Source organism: Cynoglossus semilaevis, chromosome 19, assembly GCF_000523025.1.
Source record: "Cynoglossus semilaevis isolate Cse_v1.0 chromosome 19, Cse_v1.0, whole genome shotgun sequence".
Classification (NCBI taxonomy): domain Eukaryota; kingdom Metazoa; phylum Chordata; class Actinopteri; order Pleuronectiformes; family Cynoglossidae; genus Cynoglossus; species Cynoglossus semilaevis.
Genome location: NC_024325.1, coordinates 6,790,491 through 6,812,531, shown reverse-complemented (window position 1 = coordinate 6,812,531; position 22,041 = coordinate 6,790,491). Strand labels below are relative to the sequence as shown.

Genomic DNA, 22,041 nt, shown 5'->3' with positions numbered 1-22,041 from the left:
GCCGGCTTCCTAGTTATTGTTCGTGGGTTAGCCTTTCACTTGCAACCTCTTTGTTGTCACGCCGTGGTCGTTTTTTCTACTTCCCCTTATCACCGGCTTGTTCTCAGCAGTCGGGCCCGGAACGCGGCGTCATCTCATTGGATCCACTAGAGCGGCTGGCTGCTGGGAGAAAAACTCATGTCAAGCGTACTATAACTACACGTACTATTTCCGGTTAACGTCATAGAATATTTTACTATCGCACGTTATTTTGGAAATAAGCATTAGTAACATGTTCTCACTTGATAAAACGTTCATAAATGTGAATTTATTTTATATTTATTCCATACATATCTTTTCTATTCAGATACAAAATACAATCTTTGAGAAGACAGTTTTATTGGCCTCTGATTTGAAGGTAAGCTCCTTATGCTTCCGGTGATTTTTACAACTGCTCTGTGATAGTAGGCGGTGACCCTTGTTTTAAACCCCACCCACTTTGCTCCACGCACTGGGGTGTCATTGGTCCACGTGAGGTGAGTGGCGTCGGTAAACCTCTTTTGGTGGCATCGCATTGGTCCACGTCCAGTTAAAGGGCGTAAGTTTGAATTGCGACACTTCCAGGTAAAGTTTAAGCATGTGCTTCTTTGTTAATTAAGAGTTGCATTATAGAAACAATCTAAAATGCATTTTCTGGAAAGTAGTTAGAAATTGTATGACATTATGTTCTTTCAAAATTAAACACTTAAACGTTATTCATATAAATATAAATGTATGAATGTTTCCCTATCGTTATTGTTTTTGAGACTGTTCTTGCTACGTAGATGCATACCATGATGATTTTGCAGACATTTGTGTTCTTACAAAAAGCCAGTCTATACCAAAGAAAACAAGAATGGACCTGAAAGTAACTTTGATTTCTTTTGACAGCAGCTGCTATGAAACTACTGACTACTGTGTAGTTCAAACTTTACACTGGCAATAAATCACAATCAGAGGGAGGACAACAGAGGCCAAAATCTAAAAAGGCAGTTAATTTTGATACATTAAGAAATAAAATTAAGTGACAACATCTACAACAGGAATGGAAATGAGCAAGTGTTAAAAACTTAAGCTTCTTCTAAAAAACAGGTTATTGTAACTAGCCACAGCTCACAGAGAGATTATGTGGTGTGAAAATGCATTTGACAAAACTGTCAGAAGCATCAAAACAAGTAGTTACACAGGTGTGCTCATTTTAGGGCTACAAAGGCAGACAATATCATTTATTTCAGGGTTTATTCTTTAAGTCAGACGAACAGCATACGGCAGACGATTAAGATTTTTTGTCATGATAGATCCAATGACTAAACATATGCTGAAGCAACATTCTCCATTTTGTGCCTTAGCATTGAGTTTAAGATGCTTTTCTATGTGATTCATATGTATCTATATTTATAGTCTGCAGGGAGTCACAATGCTTGACTTTTGACCTAGTTGTGCTAACAGGTACTCAAAGCCGGTAAACACATTCACTTCCAAAGAAAAGGCAGTGAAGGATGGTGTTAAAGCTGAACACAACGGTCCTGTGTAGGCAGGACTCAGTGATGACATGTCTCTAGCTGTGCCTCTTGGTGTGGATGAGAAGGTCTCTCTGAAGGTTCCCCTCAAGACTCCCAACTGATTTGTTTCCGGGTAGGTCAGTGACCAGAGTCAGTTTGTTAAAAACCCCTCGACCAAAGTAGTCAGCCACCACAGAGAACCCATCATTAGAGCTGCGTAACTTGAAAACCAAGAAAGGACATAGAGACTTCAATTAAACACTGATAAAATGTATGTACTATGTGTAGTGTGTACAAAATGCTACAAAACACTGGACTACCCAATGGTCATTCATGACAGTCCTTAAGACTAATTTCACAAACATTGTCAGATTCTGAAAATATTCATCACCTGTTCCCATGTTGCTGTGGGAATATTTGTGTATGATTTTCATAATCAAGTCAATCCTCCCTGAAACAACTGTTACCTGTCTGTTGAAGTGGTCGTGTAGATCACGCTTCTGGTCCTGTGCACGCAGCATGTCCATGACCTTTCTGTTTTCTGGTGTACAGGTCGGACACTCAGCCTCACTCTCTGCGTAGCTTTCAAAGCAGTGCTGGTGGAAGGAGTGATTGCACAGGAAATGGACAGACGGCAGTTCCAGGGGACTGTTGCACATGTTGCACTTGGTCTTCTGGAAGATCTTGGCACTGTGTTCAAAGAAGTGTTTAAAAACAGATATATTCAACTGTCCTAGCCATTCACATCCAACCATTACAACCAGAAAATATATCAGAACATTGTTGCTGAAAGACAGACAAAACTGCAGAAGATTACCTTCCCTTCATAAACCACGTGATCTTTTCTATCCCAATACACTCACCTGGTTTTGAGCTCTTGAATCTCAGAGCGAAGGTTAGCTGTGTCCTCACGGTACTGTCTGATTTTGCGTTCATCGTCCTCTATCTGCTGGCTCTCCCTCTGTAACTTGCTGATGAGGTAGTCTTTGATGACGGAGAGCGTGGCTGTTGAGTTGTGTGCCAGTGTCTGTACCACTGTGGTCACAAAAAATTAAATAAGATACATTGGATGCAACGCAAAAATACAGCAGTTAAAATTCAAGCTAATAAAACCCATTTGGTGTAAAGCATATATGTCAAAATCAAGGCCCCTGGGCCAAATTTGTCCTGCCACCTCAGAGTTTAACATGCAGGTGGTTGTTTTAAATAAAACTTTATTGAGTCCATACCAATGTTTACTGAATTGGTCAAATGCAGCAATTCTGCATGTGTACATAATATACATCATGTTTTTTTCCTTGTTTTATTGAGGAAAAAGTATTCTCAGCCGTAGACTTGAAAAACTGTTAATGCTGTCTGACCCACAACCTGGACTGTGTTTAATTTGGCCCATTGAGGGATTGGGTTTGACTCACTTGGTCTGAAGTGAATGAAAAAATATAGTATATAGTATAAATCCAGTACAAATGAAACCTTCAGGAGCTCACCCAGTAAAGGTGGCATCAGGTTGTTCTGGTCAATGTGATGCAGGACCTCGCTGATGTAGGCCTTACAGTCTTCCTCTTTCCTGGCAAAGTATCCCAGTGCCTGCTCCCACAGACAACTCTCCTGGTCTCCATAACGTTTACAGGCTTCAACCACTTTTCCATACTCTTCATTCTGCATGTGGTAGTGCATGATCTGCTGGTACCTGCACAAACAAATACATTTGAAAACATTTAGTGCTGTAATGATTATATACTAAAAATATCTGACGCGTTTTATGCTATTTTTGCACAACACTATTTGGGTTCATAAGTGACCTGGCAGCAGTCTGATTGTTGTTTTATCACTTATGCACCACAGCAGAAACATATAAGCCATAAAGACATGTTAATTAAAGATTTGGACAAAAATAATAACTTTTTTTTTATGAAAGAAGAAATTTGTCCATTCTTTACTGTCAAGCTAAAATGAGGAGATAACACATAATCAGATATTCAGAGGTCATTGTGTGCCTTCACTTACAGCTTTCCCTTCTCATAAAGGTAGAGGACACCTTCTTTAAAGTTATGCATCTGGCAAAGGACCAAGGCTTTATCAAAGACAGTGTTGTCACTCCTCAGCAGAGACAGTGCTTCACCCTGCAGGACCTTCTTCCTCTGCAACATAAGAAAACCACAAGAATATAGAATTAACTATTATGGGCTTCATTTAGGTTTTAGAAACAGCGTTTGCTGAAGCCAAGGCAAAAAATAAAAGTCCAATATCTTTGTAACGTTATGTAACTTGTTATTTATCCAAGCACTTTTCAATTTAAATGATTGATTATACCCATGTTCGAATTCAGTGTTTTTATAATGGACCCTAAAAAACCTAAACTATACATGTAACATCTGTTACTCTGAATTAAAAGTCCATAATGTCGGCATGCGACTATAGTTTGTAGCAGGTTGTGCACTGACCTCTAAATCCTGTTCATGGGCCCAGTCTTGAAGCCGGAGCTCCAGCAGTGTGTCGTACACACCCTGGGGAGAACGTGGATCCACCTCGATCATGTGCTCCAGGAAGGCCTTTAGCTCCCGACGGTTGTTTGTGAAAATGGGGATAAACTCCTCTGAGTTGGCCTAAAACTCCCAAGACAAAATGTGATTAATATTGGGGAAAATGCAGATTTTCACAGAATACAAAAAGATGTTGACAACTACAGACTGACCTTATTGACCCGCCTCCTCTCTTCGCTGTCTTTTTCTCCGCTCGGTTGGTAGTTAGTGCACAGGCCTTTAAGGAGCAGCGTGGTACCTTCAGGGACATTGTGCATCAGAGTCTTGCCATAATGCTTCATGGTGCATTCGGCTTGTTCAAAAGGCAGACGGCCGATGTAACGCAACCCTTCTTGGTAGTTCTGGATGTTGGAGGGAGACAGTTTTCAAGTTCTGTGTCCTTGCAGCCCCTTACAGTATACTGAATATGTTTTTGTGAGTTTTTCTTTTGTGCCATTTACTTGTCTTTACTGTTTTTACCTTCAGGTCTTCGAGCTGGATCTTCAGGTACCACTCATGGTGCATGTGTTTCTCAGCCAAAAAAACTGCATGGCTGTGGTAGCCTGCCTGCCTAAGAACCTTGATGGCGATCTCAACATCAAAGTGAACCTCACTTTCACTACTCTGTGGAAATGCAAAAGAAAGAGCACTTTTACTTTCCTCATCATATCCATGAAGTGCTTTTAACATATAGTATGAGATTGAAAATACATTCATTAATTTATTTCCACACCCACTTACACCCAAACTTACTCAAGGTGTCCAATTAACCTAAATCTCAGAATTTCAGAATTCTGAGAAGAACACAGTTCACCTTACCTTGATGAACTCCTCCAGCTTGGAGCTGTCCTTCAGTTTGGTGTAGCAGTTGAGTAGCAGAGTGGTGTGGTCTGCGTTAGCCAGCGACTGTCTGTGTAGGGCCTGCAAATACGCTGTCAAATTGTGAATCCTCTGTGCATCCAGGAATTTTCTGATGACATATGACGGCTCCAGTTTGCCAATGGTGCTGTGGAAGAACAGAAGGAAGTCCAAACACAGGTTTTGTCTCCTGAAGCAGCTAAGAAACAGCTGGTAGATGTTTAGTGTTACAGCTACCGAATGTACTGCTGTATGGCACCGTCATGGTCTCCTTTAAGGTAGAGATGGTCACCATACTGTCTAAAGATCTCCGAGAGCCCATCACTGTCCAGGTGCTGGCTCTTAGCCAGGTTGATGGCCATTACAAACAGATTCTTTTTGAACAACATCTTTAAAACAACACCAACCACAAGGAAACTTAGGGATTACAGAAATCAACATTTCCCTGATTTTGTTCTTTTCAATTGTCTGAAGCAGATTTTTGACTCACTTCCAGTTTGGTTTGTGTGTCTTTTTCCTGAAGAACAAACATTTTTCCATCTCTGGTCAGAATGTAGAAGGAGCCCCACTCTGCCACCACGTCGATGACATCATCCAAAGAGGCGCTGTATGCAATGAACTTGTTGTCCAGGTCATAGATGGTCAGAAGTTGTTTCTCAGATGGTGAGCTCTCCCTGCTGCCGAATGCAGACCTGAAAAAAAAAGTGTCAGCAGTTACAGGAATCATTTGTGTGTGATCAGATCACTGCAGACGTATTTTATGTTCAACTCAGAGCTGTGTTAGCAAATCATTCACACATCACATATCACACATCTGTTTCTTTTGTGACAATTATTTTTAGGTGTATGGTTAGTCACAGAAGTAACTGTAAGTAAGTCTCCTCTCCCGCTTTTAACCTAAACAAACAGAGCGACACACTTGAAATGTTATTATTTTAAGGTTGAAATCAACTCAAGTTTCTTTACAAACTAAATCAAATAATATTTTTTTTACCATAGTTAATTTATTTTAGTGTGTCATATTTACTTGTTGGGTGACTTTGTATCCCTTATGAGTAAAAACAGATATCCACGATGCCAGTGGGCAAGAAGCTTGTGTCCATCAAATGCAAAGCAGGGGCCGCGCTCGTCTGGTTGATACAGGTAAACACATTCATCACCAGCTACAATGAACTGGGAATCCTGGGAGGGATCTGCCAATGAAGAGCAGTGCAGCGCACAGCCATGTGTATCCAGCTCTATTTTAGGGTACTCCTTAATGGACAATGTGTAGCACTGAGTGACAAGAGACAAGAATGAAATAAAGGTGGTGAAAATGAAGGAGTCCAAAAAAATCCTAGATTCTTTATGACTCGAAACACTACTTACATAGACTTTCTCTAAAGTGGCAACAAACAAGTTAGTGACTTTTGCCACTTGGCGGAAGGCGAGGCCAGTCACTGGACTGGTGCCCTCATGCAGAGTCAGAGTTTTACTGTGACGATCTCTGGTGATGTCACCTTTGGTTAAAACCACACTGCCATCTGTGAAGCCTGTCAAGAACACAACGATTATTATCATGCAGAAGAAATCAACTGTTGCTGAGTGCCGTCCTATTTGTGTCTCACCAATAGCCATAAAGTTGAGGTTTTCATGTACGCTGAGACAGGACACTTCAGTGGGTTTGTTGCCAGGAATTGCTGGAAAAATACGTGTGCAGAGAGGATTTCCACTGTCCTTTTTGTCCAAATTCCAGACTTTTACCTGAGAAATGAAAACAGTTTCACTCTCTCTGCAATAACATATTAAAGCTGTAGACTGTTCAAAGTCCCCCAAGAGAAAAGCACACTTACTAGAGGGTTTATTCCCTGTTCATCCTGCCCCACTGACACGAGGATGCTGTGCTGCTTCAGCTGGTAAATATGTGTGACGCGCAGCTTGTACGCCTGAAAAGAAGTCAGCTGCAGGGATCGGGTCATGAGCCATATTTTGCCATCCATATGTGACATCATGAATGTTAAGGGAAAGTGCATTTCCTTAGCAAATGTGTAAAAAATAACTGAAGTCCTGTTAGACATTGTAAAGGTATAAGAATGTTTAAAATTTCTCAATGTTGCTGTATAATTTGGGATTAAAAATAAAATCAAAATAGCTGTGAATATGACCTAATACTATTTGAGAATTATATTGGCTTTAAAAGGAATGTGTACTCAAGAACTAATTAGTTTAGCTGTTTTTTTTGTGGTATTTGATTCAATGTTAGCTTGTCATTTTAAATGTATTGTTAAAATCTCCATAACTTCAGCTCACCTGGCTGAACACTGTTGATCTTGACGATCTCTACACTATTTAATGGTCATTAATAATGTCTCTCCAGCAAGTTGTTTCAGATATCATTCGTAGAAAAGGTCTGGATAGAATTAATTTGGTGTCACACCGCACATAAATACAAATATAAAAGCATTATCGATATACATTTTAAATACATTAACCTATCGCATCTAAGAAAGGATTCCGTTGTTTGCCGGGAACGACACAATTTGGTTTTGTTGAAACATTTACTGAGTCTTACCCATTCTCAGCTGTCAGAAGTTAGCACAATATTAGCAGCATTAGCTCTTAAAGGATATCTCCGAGGACAATGTGTCCCCTCCCGGAGTCACAGGCTGAGATTCCGGCTGGAAGCACAAAATTCTTTCCATTGTCCACCGGGTCTTTTACGGCCTCTTTGTCGAAGAAAACAAATTTCCTCCACTGTAGGAAGGCTGACATTTTGTTAGCTCAAGCTAAGTGTCTCTAGCAGGGGCGTTGTCATGTGATACAAAGTCACGTGATAATATAAGGTCTCGTTACTTGATTCAGAACAACGCTGTAGAGTACTGTATCTACATTTTCATTGTTAACTGCTCTTTTATATAAAACAAGGATTGAAAAACAGTATTATTATTTTAGTTATGTGCAAAACAATGTATAATTTGCAAGAGAAACATTTTTTGTTAAGTAAATACATATTGCTGGAGTGCCCTAATCAAGTTTAGCCAGTTCCAGTGTGTTACCCAGTAATTGAACAATTAAGCAAGTATTGTTCCTCCCATCACTGATCTTCATGTCATTTGACATTTTGACGAAAGAATGTTTTCATTGTAGTCCTACATTTTTAAATACTGGGTCACAGAATGGGTTTATCTTACCAAGACCCTAAAATATAACCTTTCTTTTGGCTGTGACAGGAATGTGTGCAGTTATATTATGAAGTTTATGGTGCTCTTACATAAAAAATGGAACGATTTTTAATTATAGAAGTTCCATTGCTGTTCAGCAGTTCTAACAATTTCCACTTTAGTGGCCAGATTGAATTATCATGTTATATCTGTCTCTGCCAAGGTACTAAAACAGTAAGCATTTAAAATCAATTCTTATTTTGTCCTCGGGACAAAATGTTTCCAGTGTCTTCAACTGTGTGGAGTTAAATCCATGTACTGATAATAGAATGTAGTATCTTTCTGTAATTAAAATGTCAGCTTTATGTCATTACCAGCACGTTGCAGTCGCCATTGGAAATACACTGATGAAAGACTTTGTACCTCTTCCAGTTGCACTCTTGCCCTCTCCTGGAAGTGTGTGGAATGGCTCTTGTTCCCATGATATACATACAATCAGAAGGGCTAAGAAGCAAAATACTTATTACATTCAATCCACCATTCACTATCCATTTTCCATTGGTTTATTATTAATGTTATTATAAGCTCAGTGATCCACTTTGTGCAGCAAGATAAATGAAATCACGTAATAAAGCTGATATATCTGTTATATTCCGGATAATAAAAGTAATTATTTTGAGTATATTTACACAAAACTGAACAACACTGCTGAGGGGACAACCCCAGAGGAATCTGAGAGAATTAAATAAGCACAGACAAGAAATATAATTTCACACAGATGGAATAGATGTCATTTTAATAGGTGTTCAAGAAGTAATAATTGCGTCAGCAGAAAGTGTAAAAGGAATAATAGTTGCATCAGCAAACAGTGTTATGACATAGGAGTTGTTGGTGGGGCAGGGGAGATGGGGGGTTGAGGGATCCCTCACTAAGCAGGGGTTCCATTAAGGCTGCATTTAACAAGTGGGATGTGACAATCAAAACACATACTATACGCGCATCTGTCATGATGACTACCCATCAGATAAATTAGATGAAGCACATGTTGTAAAAACTATCACAGGAAAGAGACTCAAAGATCAGGCATCATCTCCTCTTCACAGACTAACAAAAAAATAGAGCCGTGATCTACATTCCAGTAAAGGGTAGATAATCTTATACATGTTCATATATAAATGGGTGCATATTATTCAGTTGTGTAATCTCCTAAATCTAAAAAAAAGGAACAGTAATAAATAAGATGAGACTCGTGCATTCAGTTGCTCTGTCTGATAGCAGGAGCGCCCCGTTTCATAAACTGTCCCACACAGACTTTCACTTCTACTGCAAAGCATAACAACAACAAAAAACCCACTTGTAACCAGATCAGGGAAGCTATAGTTGCTCCACTTAAACAGCAAAAATCGCCCGGAATCTCTCTTGAATGCTCACATGGTACAGTTTAAGTCCCTTGGACCTGAAATGGTCACTCGTTTCCATTGAGTTTGCAGCACAGCACCGTTCCTGTCATGAGAATGGTTGTGTCTATGCACCTAAGGAACAGTATACCATCATAGCATACATACAGTACAATCAAGACTGAATTAGAAAAATACAGGTACAAAATGATTACATTCAAGAAGACAGTACGAGCACAAAAGGGTATTATATTCATTTAGGTAACTAATATAGGAATTTCAACTTTATAGAAGCATTTTCTAGATAGAAAAGTGACAGGGTGAAGGAATGAATGTAGTATGGCTGTTTTGTAGATGTGTGGATTTATTACTGACTGGATTCTCTCATATAGAATAGTTAAAATGCATATTTTCCAAAGAGTGGGTAAAAATTTATAGATATATATATATTCATCTCTTTTTTTTCCAAAGATGAAGACAATTTTGGTTTGGGTCATAAGGTGCAAATACTGTATACTAAAGGAGGCATTGAGTGGTGCTGTATTGTTGCACTTCATTCCACTAAAGAAAGTCCATTAGATACACAGGGTGAATTGTGCTGACATTGTTACCTGAAGATTTACACGCCTCAAAAATGCAGTGCAACTTACTTTCTGGCTCGCCTTTTTTTAAATTTCTTCCTACATTTTTTTTGTTTCTTTTCTGTCTAATATTTTTCTTAAAACAGGATGTGAATATATATTTTGTATTTATTTTCTTTGGCAAACGTCAAACTGAAAAGCAAATAAATCTGTCTTTTGGGGGAAGACAATTTTGCAAAGAACCATGCTAAAATCCACCAGTGGAAGAACGACTCAGTTAACTGCCTGGATGTTCCCATCCTTACCGTAACTTTTCTTTTATCTGGACAGGATTAGGTCAATGTCCAGCAAATGTCTGGACTGTGGGTCAGTGTACAATTTGAGGAAGTAAGTGAAAAGCATAATGGGTGTAAACGACTGTAAACAACTGGCTGTGCACCAGGGTACACAAAACCTGCTCTGAAAGACAATATTTCACCACTCCATGGTCTTGACATCATGGCATCATGTTTGCATTCTGCTGCTGAGTGTCATGTGGTTTCAGCCCTTTAATCGACACGTCTTCTCTGTGGTCTCATATGCAGTATTTTACAGTTTTCTCAGTCACTTTATGTAATGTACAGTAAAATGTCACCTTCTAAGCCATCATTGAGTCATTTGTGCATCTAAACATAGTTTATATTTCAAATGCTAGGTGAGTATTATTCATCAAAATCTCATTGTCTTTTTGAAAACATATTAAAAATTAATTAAAAAAAATAAAACTTACACTAATAAAAAAACAATAGTACTGCATAAAGCCTTAAATTGAGGTGTATCTACTCTAATGTTTAATATTAGGCCAAGATCATAATCACTTTCAAGATAAAAAAAAGAAAAAAATATTTTTTTTAACTTTACATTAAAAACGTATAAACATCACATGAAGAAAATAACTTTTATATTTACTACCACCGTAAATGTTCCGACTGATTAGAAATATAGATATATAAGACAGTGGAAACTGATAGCACTGACAAGTTTGTAGCTCTATTAAATTTATTTTTAGGGACTGCAACAATGGTTTTAAAAGTGCCTTCGCTGCTTAAAAATAGAATTTCAATAATAGTAATAATTAAAAAAATAACATTTGGTACAAGTGACTGAGAACAAACCTATCGTGCATGTTATTTCACAATGAAATTGACCACGTTCAACATGTTTTCCTGCTTCTATATCCCACAACAAAACCAGTATCACACTGGTAGTGGACTGTTTGGACAACAACTTTCTGCAAAACCCCTGATTTTTACAACCACACAATAAAATAAACACGTTCTGCTTATTCCATATATCGAAACATTACTCTGTGACCTGAACTGGGTTACACTTGCGCTTAGTTTGTTGACATTTTGAAGACACATTTTTAAAGCGATCAGTTTTGCAGTACTAAGTGTCATTCTCTACTATAAGACTAGCAAAGTTTAAAGGTAGGGTAAAACACTAAACAAAAAATAAGACTTCTCTAAGACCCACTCCTTTCTTTTTTACTGGTCCTGTTATTAGGTGTCCAACAGCACTGCTCCTCATCAATCCTTCTAACACCAATCAGAGAAACTGTGATGCAATTGCTGCACCCCAGGTGAAAAGACAAGTCTGGAGACGCTGCGTTTTGTCTGCCTGGACTAGAGCACAGAAGCCTCTCGTCTGTGAGATCTATTGTTTTTGACAACAGTCTTAATCTGGTAAACATGACCTCAGGTGTAACCTCAGAAATTCAATGAGAAGTATCAGAAAAAACAGGATCACATGCATGAAAATTGACCTGACTTATAGTCAAAATGAAGAGATTAGTAAAGGTACGTTATTGATTAATTAATCCGTTTAAAACCTAATCACGATCCCCTTACGATCTGGAAATTATATATATTTTATTTATATATTTATCATCTAAATTTTACCAGAAAAACTCTTTGAACAGGCCATGAAAGTTATCTACTGGTCTACACAGAGGAGACCTGCAGAGAGAGAGAGTGTATCACTCCGTGACGAACCTCTCACATGCGTACAATGTGACAATGGCACCGCTGTGCTTTGAAAGTCATAATTTTCAATGGCTTGTCCAGCACATACCGTAAACGGCTCTCTGCTGTGCCAAGGAAAAGCATTGTGCTGCATTTCTGTGCGACAGTGCAGGAGGAAAAGTAAGAAAAGTCATCAAACTGGAAGAACAATGAGAATGTTGCATTTGCGCGTTAACTAAACAATGACAATGACACAGGTCTTTGATCCCATCATCTTGTACAGACGATAGTATTTAGTTGTATATGTAGGTTAAACAGTGGGCTCAGAATACAGACGTTTGGTAATATGCTAAACTCTATGATGAACAGAGCAAACACCTGTATCAACACAAGGTTCCGCTGCTAATTAACGGCTAACAGCTGTTAGCAGAGCTATGAGGGCAAAACGCTCTGTTTTTGATTAAAATCCTGACAAAGGCAAAAGACAGAGAGCACAGAGATGCAGCTCAGTATAAATACCTGTTCAAATTTAAATATTGATTAAAGGCGACCTCTGAGTAGACCATTACTTGGCGATCTCTAAAGGACAATAGGAAACAAAGGGGGAAATCATTATTAAATGCCTCGTCTCCATTAGTTCTTTAGAGGAAGCATGGCTGTTTTCAGCACAATAAATCTTTGTTCACACACTAAAGCCAAAAGAAAATTATCCAAGATGCTCATTTCATGAGACCTATACACATTAAGGACTTAACATGTGACATAATTAATTTATAATTAACTAACTTTTGACCTTTAACAGTAAAACTTGCCACTGGCTTTTGCCGGGATGCTGACGACACTACTAAGAGCAGACTATAGCGTTAGAACAGTGGTGGAGACAAGGCATTGTATCACTCCTTCTCCTCCAAAATAAAAACAGAAACAAACCTTAAACTTCAAACTAAAAACTTAAACTTCATCTACACATTAGAACAGGTTTAAACATAAACATCTGAAATAAGTTGCACACAAGGAACTTTCCATTCTAATTGCTACAAGATCAAGTATTGACAAAACAAAAACGTGTCATTATGGTTAAAAAGCCTCACGCCGACAAAAGGACTGTGATAACATCGACAAGAAGTATTTGGGGGGAAGATAGGTTCTCAGTGAGAGGGTTAAGGCTAAATCTGAATGATCTTTTCACACCGTCTCCCCATCCCAGAAGCAGCTTCTAAGACGAGCTGCTTTCTGGTGTTAGAAAGGGACACAGTGAACACTAGTTCAGAGGCAAAGCTATACACGTGTATTCAGAAGCATTCAGTCTAACATAGTAATGTGTGTAGCTACCACATACTGTTTTACAGTAGGATCATCTTAACATACATATAAGATACTCAAACCATGATTTATTTGCAGTTTGTGTACACGATATGTGCACCACCGGGAAACACTATGCAAGTAGTTGGTAATGGATGATTACTCATCATTATTATTTACCCTGGTTAAAGTCATTTGGGCTGAAGCAGAAAAGACAGGGAAGGGAAGAAGGAGAGCTATTCAAATACAGAGGTATTCTACCAGAGGTGAGGGAACGCTTCAGTAGGCTTGTGTGTGAGGTAAAAAGGTGACAGCAAGCTGTATTTTTCTAGAAAACCAATGCACTGTTGGGTTTTTATCTTTACCTAAAATGCTGCTTTTTTTTTTAAAACTGCAAGACTTGGCCTTTAAAATGGCCTCTATTTGACAAAGCAGTGTACAATAAACCCATGATAGCTGTGGTTATAGGGAAAACCATGCACAACAAGACAGCTTGGTTCTTCCACAGGCCCTAAAGGAGCATCTACGAGGGGACAGGGACTTCAGAAAGACGTCGCGCTTCAAACCAAAGGAAGGCTTCAAGAAAAACACTGAGATCGCTAAGAGCAGGGAGGAGGAGAAAGAGGAGGAGGAGAGGGTCTCTTTCCCCCACCGTGAACCCAAGCTCAAGCAAAATTCACCACAATGAAGAGGAAGCCTGTTCAAGGCTTCCTGTTCATGTCTTCCTTCAGCGTGGGCTTACCACAGAGGAAAGTAAAGCTCCACTGCCAATGTCCAGGTTGTGGCTTATTGTAACAGCAGCAGAGCTTCACTGGTCAGCGCAGGAGATGAGGACTGGCGTCTGAGCAAGCTCCTTCTTCTGACTCTCAGCTAAACCCTTCTGGCCTCTGGAAAATGGAAATGAAAAGAGAATGTGTGTGTGTGTATTTTATTTTTTCATTCATCTTCTACCGCCTAATAATTTTTACAGCACCTAAAGGAACATTGTAGTAAGAGAGCAAATTTATGCCTGAGTAGTAGTAGTAGCAGTAGTAGAGTGGGAGTAAGAGTGCCCAGCAGATACACATGCATTATACTCCAAAGACAATCCACCTCACAATCGAGCTGAATGGACATTCTTTTGCCTATCTATTTAACAACAGTTTTGTCACATGTACATCATCATGTCCCACCTGTGAACATTCTCCATGGCTGCTACCTCTGCGAGTGCTGCCAAGCTGAAGAAAGCAGGTAGCTCATGTGGTATGGTGCTCAATGGCGCCTCCTCTGCCCTGGGATTACTGTAGCACCCTTTATCATTGCATAAATTCTGTTGGTGTAATGGCTTCTTATCCTGTTCCTGGGTCATGTCCTTCATTTTGTCCTCTGTACAGAAATAATAATTTATTAAACAAACAAAAGTCTACAGAAGTACCATAAAAATGTATCTGCAAATCTTTACCTCACAGCATTCTCCTAACTGCTAATTTCTTTTCATTAAAATTATTTACCAATTTATTTTCATTAAACTTACCCTCCGCTGGAGACACACTCCCATCAGCTGTGCGAACCAAGTGTGTGATCTTGGTCTTTCTAGCTTTTCTCTTCTGGCTACCAACTAGCATCTCCAAACTAGTGGCACCCTGCAAATCTGGGCACAAAATGGCAACAGGGGCACATGATTTGGCTTTTGGAGCTGAATCCAGCATAGAGTTGCTCTGTAGTAGTGCTATGAAGATGAGAGTAAAAAAAACAAACATTAGACACATTTACATGTGTGCAAAAGAGTACTTTTATGAATGTAATCAAATAAAATGAATGATGCTATTGATAACATTTTGTTTTCATCATGTGACAATCTTGAAGTTACAACAAAAGGTAATGGATGTTACTACTCTGTTACTCAGGTTTACCTTAATAAAAATTAAACTTACACAAAATAATTAGTACTCAACTGATTTACCTGGGTAAATACAGTTTAATTGATTCAAATACATGTTTTCTGCAATGATGCAAAGTCATTGGGTGTATTTCAGCTTTGTCTACTGCACCTGGTTTCTCCTTCTTGTTTTTGTGCTTCCTAACAATCTTGTGGAATGAAGTCTTTTTCTGACATGGAGATGGCCCTGATGCAGCATAAGAACAAAGAAAAATAAAGGATGGAAATGCAAATGCTGTTTGACAATATGTTGTAAACAACACAAGTGTGATAATGTGACAAGAGCAGCATGAGACATTAAATGGAGTATTAAAACAGCCAGTGTGTTCGTGCTGGAATAACGTTGTCCATTTTTCTCACCTTTGCCCAATTTGGAAGCATCTTCTTGGACAGTGGAGCCATCAGTCTTCTTCTTCTTTGCAACAGTAGTGCTCTTCTTATCAAATAACATTGGGCTGTACTGTGGTAGGCTGTTGAACTTCTTTTCAAACTCCTCCTCCAGTTTTCCAAGGCTGAGAAACGATGGTTTGTATTAAGGTCAGTGAAGGGATGGGTCATTTAAAAAACTTTAACAACAAAAATAATGCAGAAAATATGAATACATATATATATATATATACATACAGTATATACACATTTATACGCACATACAAATACAGTACAGTACAGTACAGTAAATGTACATGTGTATGTCTATCACTTTCTGGCTTGAAAAGAAATCATGTTGTTAATTATAAACATGACTATAAAGCAAACAAATGCATCAACTGCAATACTTAAATTGTGAATTTAATTTTTAAATGATTTAAATTTTAGTTTTTCACATAAAGTTAAACAGTTACAATAACATGACCTTGTATCATAGTTCAGCCAGTATTGAACATGTATGATGGGTGTTTTTTGTTGTTGTTTTAAGTCATGTTTGCATTATGAAATATCCATTGATTAAACCTGTGATTAACCTGTGAGTCTTTACTGTTATTCTATTAAGTCAGCTTTTGTGTCAGCACTTTGAGTCCATTACAAATGTCCCTTGGGGGTGTGTAATGAAGTGTGTATTATATTTATTCTGTTATTCTAAATTAGTTTGGCTACAACAGTAGGAGACTTGAAATATTCTCTCGTGGCAGTATTGACTGTTTATTATTCAGTCAGTATATGCTGCTTGTAGCAGTGGAAAGAGACCTGACTCACCCCTGTGTCGACTCATCCTTGGACTTGGACTTCTTCAGCTTCTTGGGGTTATTAGGTCCCAACTGTGAAACAGCCCAGCTGTCATCAGACCAGTTTGCATCGTGATCAGCAGCACGGAAAGCTCCTCTTTTACCTGCTTACAAACATAGCACACATTGTCAGGGAAGTCTATGGGCCATATGGTGGATACACTGTTGAGTTTTAAACCCTGTTACCTCGGTCAATGTTGGCTCTCAGTGATGTCAGCATCCCCTCAGAAACTAGAGTTTTATACAAAGCTCCTTTACAGCTCCTTTCTGATTTCCTTGAGCCACGGTTCTCCATGTTTGGCTCAAGGGTCACCTCACCCTCCTTCCCCTTGTCATCTTCTTGGAGTTTACCTGGTGAAGGGTTGCAGGGTGAATGATGGAGGTCCACTGTACTGCCCTGAACCTGTGTGTCTCCGAGACTTAGGTCGTCAGCTTCTGTGTTTGGACTAACATCCGTCATTTCCTCATTTATCTCCTCCACAGAAGAACTGCTCTGTCCACACATCCCACTGTCAGTGTCCATCTTCTCCTCCTTTTTCTCTTTCACAGGTGTTTTGACTTTTGGCTTGCTCCTCTTTTTGGGAGTTCCAGATGTTACACCACTCAGATCACTCTGGACATCCTTCTTGGGCTTCTCCTCTGGGTCTTTCCATGCCCCTTTGGCCACAGCTTCAATCGTACTAAAAACACTGTCCACATCTGATTCTGCATTATTACATTTTTTGACTGTCTTCTTTGCTGTACAAGGACTCTCGCTGCTAGTGTGTGACTTGGCTGCCTCCTTTTTCTTGCTCTTCTTTTTGACACATGCGTTTTGGCTGCTCAAGTGTTGGGGAATGGCATCAGTGGAGGTAGAAGTGACAGTGGAGACAGAGGGTGAGGCAGCCGACATATTAGAGGAGGGAGGACAGTCAACAGTGTTTGCTCTTTCTTCTTTGACCTCTTGTTTAATTGCAGTCTGTTGGACAGAGGCTGCAGAAGAACTGTCCTCTGGCTGAGATACAGCTACCTCCATCTTTCCTGCTTCAGATGCTAAGCACATCTTTACAAACATAGAACATAAAACAATCAGATACGATGTGTAAACATGACAAAAGTCTTACCTTGCAGTGATCCGTTTCCACAAACATTAGACAGCATGTGTACATAATTTGTTTTTCCATCTTGTGGTTGAGTGTAAATTACATACAATATATACTGCCTTATCACTCTGATTGTGACCAGACACAGGAAATGGACACAGTGATCCAATGTTCGTAATCATAATCTGATCTTCAGAAAATGCAAAAACTGGACAATAAACAGCAAAACAGTGTAGTAACTAAGTTTGTCAAATGTATCAACCTATGATGTTGGCATGAAATTCTTCCACACTGTTTGTTACAGCGTCCATTTGGAATTTTTTTAAGAGATGCTGATTGAATAATTTCTTACCTCAGCAAGCTGGAATAGAGCTGACTGTCTGCATGGTTTTCCTTCAGGTAGCACAGAATTGGATGACTGTGAATGTACAGTTACATGCTTCGTCAACATTTATGTTCTTGAAAAAAGGTACTAGTAAATTTCTGCAGGTACTGTGGTCTAAAACTTTGAGCACCTTTTATTTCAAGACTATGTGACATACAAATTATCTGACCCAAATTTATAAGTTGGCTTCGCTTCATGTCAACCTGACACTTGAATAACAACCAATATCTTGGACTAGTCTAAAGCCTGTGCACCTTTTCATTCTGTTTTTAAAAGACAGAAAAAGGCCCAACTTCTTCTCATGTTTTGCTATGCCAAGATGGCCAGATTCATTTGATTGGATACTTTGAATGCAGTATTTTCACACTGGCATGGTGAAAAATCAGTATGTGCTGAGATGTGTACACAAACTGAGAAACCGCACTTGTTTGCAGTACAGATATTTAGCTGACTTCTTGTGTTCTGGCTCAACTACTGTTATGATAGCATTGAGAAGATGATACATGGTTGATTTGCCTGGAAGATTTTTAGCATTATGTAGAATCACACATACTGTACATCCATAAAATGTACATAGATGCTCTAAAACAAATGTTATCTAGGTGTCATCCGTAACACCACCTTTCCCTGTGTTGTTTTATTTTAATGCAAATAAACAGTATGGTGAAGGCCATCAATCAAGATTGATATGTGAAGTACACAGTAGCCTACGCTAGGCAGACTCTGAGAAATGATGCACCCATCATGAAGTGAAAGTCATTACCTCAGCCAGAGGAGCAAGAGCAGCCTTGACAGTGCTCTCAGTAACATCCAGCCTGGCGTTCAGCACTGCTCCAGACAGCATCTGTAGGTTGAACGGTTCAGTATGAATACGTTAGTCCATCTTTTTCCAGATTAGAATCTAGGCTAAACAGTGTAAAAGATGCTCGGTAATAAGAAGAATAAACAAAAAAAGGTATTGTTCCTTCTTCAGGTGTTGCTACGGTAGTTCACAAAATGATTTGACAGTTTCACACCAGATGATGGATTTGAACTTGGAACCTTTTGCCTTTTGACACGTTGGAACTGCATTACCATCGTGCCACTCTAACCAGTGCGAAGGTACTGTATATTAGCTCAGAAAATGTAATAGATATGAATGGATTTATTGCAGGAATGTGCCGTCCAATACCTCATTCAATACTTGTGTCTGGTCCACTCTGTGATAATTTGTTGATCGAAACAAGGTGAAACACAGTTTATGTGACACAGGGTTTATAGGAAAGCATAAAGAATGTTCTACTGGCTGTGGTGAGAATGTTTAATGTTGTTTGTTCATACTTTTCAACATTATTCATATTTACCCTGTTCCTAGTTTTAATGAAATGTTGTTTTATAGGACGAGAGTGTCCATTTGAAGACTGTTTCCTTTTGGCTTGAAATAATTGTTGTTCTTGATTTGCTGAGTGTGACTGTGACTGCATGCTATGAGAATAAAGGTGGTGTACAGAGATGAAGAACAATAAAATCTCAGAACTCACCTCTTTTTTATCCACTGGAAAACACTTTTCTTCACTAGCTGTGTCTGGTAAACTAGTTTTAGTGCTAGAAGGAATCTATGGAGGTACATAAAATTGGCATGAGTAAAAAAAGGCACAACTGTGGTGCTAAAGATAAATCTTAAGGTGGATAAGAAAAACATAAACAGACAACACACCTCCCTGTTTGTGAGTGCATGTTCACCAGCTAATAGCAGCATGCTAAGGCCTCCCATTTTTGTAGGATCTGACAACAAGAAGAGAAACAACAATCACACGTGATCTCCTGCTAGATATGAAATAACAATCTTGTCATACACATACCTGCCATGGCAAAGTTTAACTGTGGCATGCTGTCAGTTTTGGGCACTTTTCTGGCAGTGGTGGAATCCTTGGACAAGTTGGAAGAGAAGGACCAGACCTTTTTGCGGGGATTGCAGACTGTCGGACTGGGAGGAGTCTTTACTGGTTTGCTGGTGGTGGGACACCACTTGTAGCCTGGGTTGGCCTTCATGAAAGCATCTTTGTACTGAGATGAAAATATAAATGTAATTGGGTTCATGCAAAATGAAAATGAACTTCCAATTTTCTTGCAGAAGGAAGTTAAAATGAATATTCGTGAGAATAGTCCCACCTCCTTGGCCATGTCTGTGTATTTCTGCTTCTCTTTGGGCTCCAGCACAGCCCACCAATCAGCCAGGATCTTGGTGGCCCCACGATTGTCCAGACGAGGATGTTCCTGACGCACCAGAGACCGGTGGCGTTTGCAGAAGAGGAGGAAGGCATTCATTGGACGCCGTGCTCGCTGTTCATTTGAGTCCTCTTCCACTTCCTCTGTTGTGCTGTTACACTCCATTTGTGGCCCTTGGTCCTGGTCACACAAGGTTGGTTGCTGAAAACAAAGACGTACACTTTAAAGTGCAATACCCTAAAAGGTTTCCAGACTACTTTTATATGATAAGGGATAAACAGAAATCTACTGTGAAGTTCATGGTCTTAAAAAAGCTAAATCTCACCTTCTCCAGTTCCTCCTCATCCTCTTCTTCCTCCTCTTCAGAGAAATCCAGAGCCTTCTTGGAAAGAAGTGGGTGCCACTGAAGGCATTTACGTTTGGGGCGCTTACCAGCGACCTCCCCTACAACAGGTGGCTCCTTACCCCTTCCTCCACCCTTCATAGTACTACCGCACCTAAAAACAATAAGATCATTTGAGATTGCCTTTGCAGAAACCTAATGCAATCCTAACTTATTGTTTTAAGGGTTTTATTATAGGAGCAGATAAACCTATGGTTTTGTTTAGGATCTTGTCAAATACAGGATTTTCAGTATCTCTCTGACCTTGAGTTAATCAAGTGTCAGTTTGTTGACATCACTGTATAAGCTAATAGCATCAATTGAAACAGTTTGAACTTATGGTATACCTGCAGTAACGTTTATTAATTATATAAAATCTAATCACTATTTAAAAGCAACTCTCATATAACATAGTGACAAGAAATAGAGCATTTAGAGCATGTGCCTGTAAAAACGTATTTATTCACTGAATATTATAATCACATTAACTTATGTATGGATAAAAGCCAATGAAAAGCCTTGGTTTATTAGTGAAAATTGAATCTTTGTCCAAGAATCCTACTTATAATCATGGGTTTTAAGTAAGAAAATATTCAAGTTTTAGCATCATTCTAATGGTGTCGACCAACAGGTTTTGAGCTTTTATACTCAGTGGTTTCTATGACCTTGGTAAGTTTTAGTAAACACATCATGACAATAATAATGTTATAATGGTGTGGTAGCAATGCAGCGACAAAGCAGTTGCACTAGCAAATACTAATACTGTTAGTAAGACATTTTAGTGAGCCTGCAGTGCTGGAAGTTTTCATTCAGCACTTTGGTGGAGTGATTTCAGATAAACTATATACAGTATCTGAAATCAGTGGTATATGGTTTTCAGTGTTGACCTAAAATGAAAATAAACATTAAGTTAAGTTTGTCAAACAGACAAATGTCAGGCAGCAATAACAGTGTCATAGTAGAAGGAGGGAAAAAGGTGCAGTTTCCTTTTGTATCCTCCCATTTGGATACTATACTATATACTTTATACTGTATCTTAGTGTAGTTTTTGGAATTAACCACGACAGCATTATCTGGAGTATACTCTAATGCTTTGTTAAGTATAGAAAAAAAGTGTTCTCAGAATATACTCACATTATGTAGTTATGAAGTAATATAAAGTAAGTAATATGTGTAATGTTATGTTGCTTTATCTTAGAAGAGCTGCTTTGTTTGCTGCTCACTGTCCATACCAAAGTACATTGACAAAAGCAAATATTTTACATTGTAGGACACAAGGAATTATTGGTGTGATGCTTCTAAGTTTAAATAAGTGAGTCATAATTATAAAACTACAATATTAAAAGACCCCCCGAAATAAAATAAATAAAGTGCTCTACTCTACTGATGTCTGTAGCTAATTTTAAGTAACTGTAACTTCTTGTCGTTGTTACTGTTCATCACATTTACACCTGCTTTGGCAGTCAACCAAACACGACATCAATGATATTTATCAATTGATGAGTGAAGGACTCAACTCC

At 38.9% G+C, this 22,041-nt stretch overlaps 3 protein-coding genes across 8 annotated transcripts in view; all 3 read right to left on the bottom strand.

Moving 5' to 3' along the window:
• The window catches only part of hyou1 (hypoxia up-regulated 1), an 11,998-nt gene extending 11,835 nt beyond the window's left edge, over positions 1-163 (bottom strand). The window contains exon 1 of the mRNA XM_008332606.2: positions 7-163. The gene's annotated coding sequence lies outside the window, so the exon portion shown is untranslated. The remainder of the gene's footprint in view (positions 1-6) is intronic.
• Positions 164-1,238: 1,075 nt separating this feature from the next.
• Positions 1,239-7,709, bottom strand: vps11 (VPS11 core subunit of CORVET and HOPS complexes). The gene is made up of 16 exons (XM_008332605.3): positions 7,510-7,709; positions 6,733-6,881; positions 6,508-6,643; positions 6,269-6,432; positions 5,928-6,175; positions 5,391-5,592; positions 5,138-5,289; positions 4,862-5,048; positions 4,523-4,666; positions 4,216-4,404; positions 3,965-4,126; positions 3,528-3,661; positions 3,008-3,210; positions 2,384-2,555; positions 1,988-2,210; positions 1,239-1,741 (listed from the first exon to the last, which is right to left on the bottom strand). The coding sequence occupies exons 1-16, from the start codon at positions 7,649-7,651 to the stop codon at positions 1,577-1,579; spliced, it is 2,772 nt and encodes a 923-aa protein (XP_008330827.1). The 5' UTR covers positions 7,652-7,709; the 3' UTR covers positions 1,239-1,576.
• Positions 7,710-7,844: 135 nt separating this feature from the next.
• bbx (BBX high mobility group box domain containing) overlaps positions 7,845-22,041 on the bottom strand; it is a 19,459-nt gene continuing 5,262 nt past the window's right edge. For 4 of the 6 annotated variants that reach the window (XM_017042005.2, XM_017042003.2, XM_017042004.2 and 1 more), the window contains 14 exons: positions 20,465-20,636; positions 20,083-20,340; positions 19,773-19,977; positions 19,628-19,695; positions 19,452-19,526; positions 18,695-18,775; positions 17,899-17,964; positions 16,651-17,506; positions 16,436-16,571; positions 15,602-15,753; positions 15,354-15,428; positions 14,837-15,031; positions 14,496-14,688; positions 8,806-14,210 (listed from right to left, as the gene is read on the bottom strand). In XM_017042005.2, coding sequence (XP_016897494.1) covers positions 14,132-14,210; positions 14,496-14,688; positions 14,837-15,031; positions 15,354-15,428; positions 15,602-15,753; positions 16,436-16,571; positions 16,651-17,506; positions 17,899-17,964; positions 18,695-18,775; positions 19,452-19,526; positions 19,628-19,695; positions 19,773-19,977; positions 20,083-20,340; positions 20,465-20,623 — 2,598 coding nt within the window. In that variant the 5' untranslated portion in view covers positions 20,624-20,636 and the 3' untranslated portion in view covers positions 8,806-14,131. Of the gene's footprint in view, positions 8,545-8,805; positions 14,211-14,495; positions 14,689-14,836; positions 15,032-15,353; positions 15,429-15,601; positions 15,754-16,435; positions 16,572-16,650; positions 17,507-17,898; positions 17,965-18,694; positions 18,776-19,451; positions 19,527-19,627; positions 19,696-19,772; positions 19,978-20,082; positions 20,341-20,464; positions 20,637-22,041 lie in introns of those variants that run through there. The other 2 variants (XR_003052812.1, XM_025065409.1) reach the window with 2 other exon arrangements.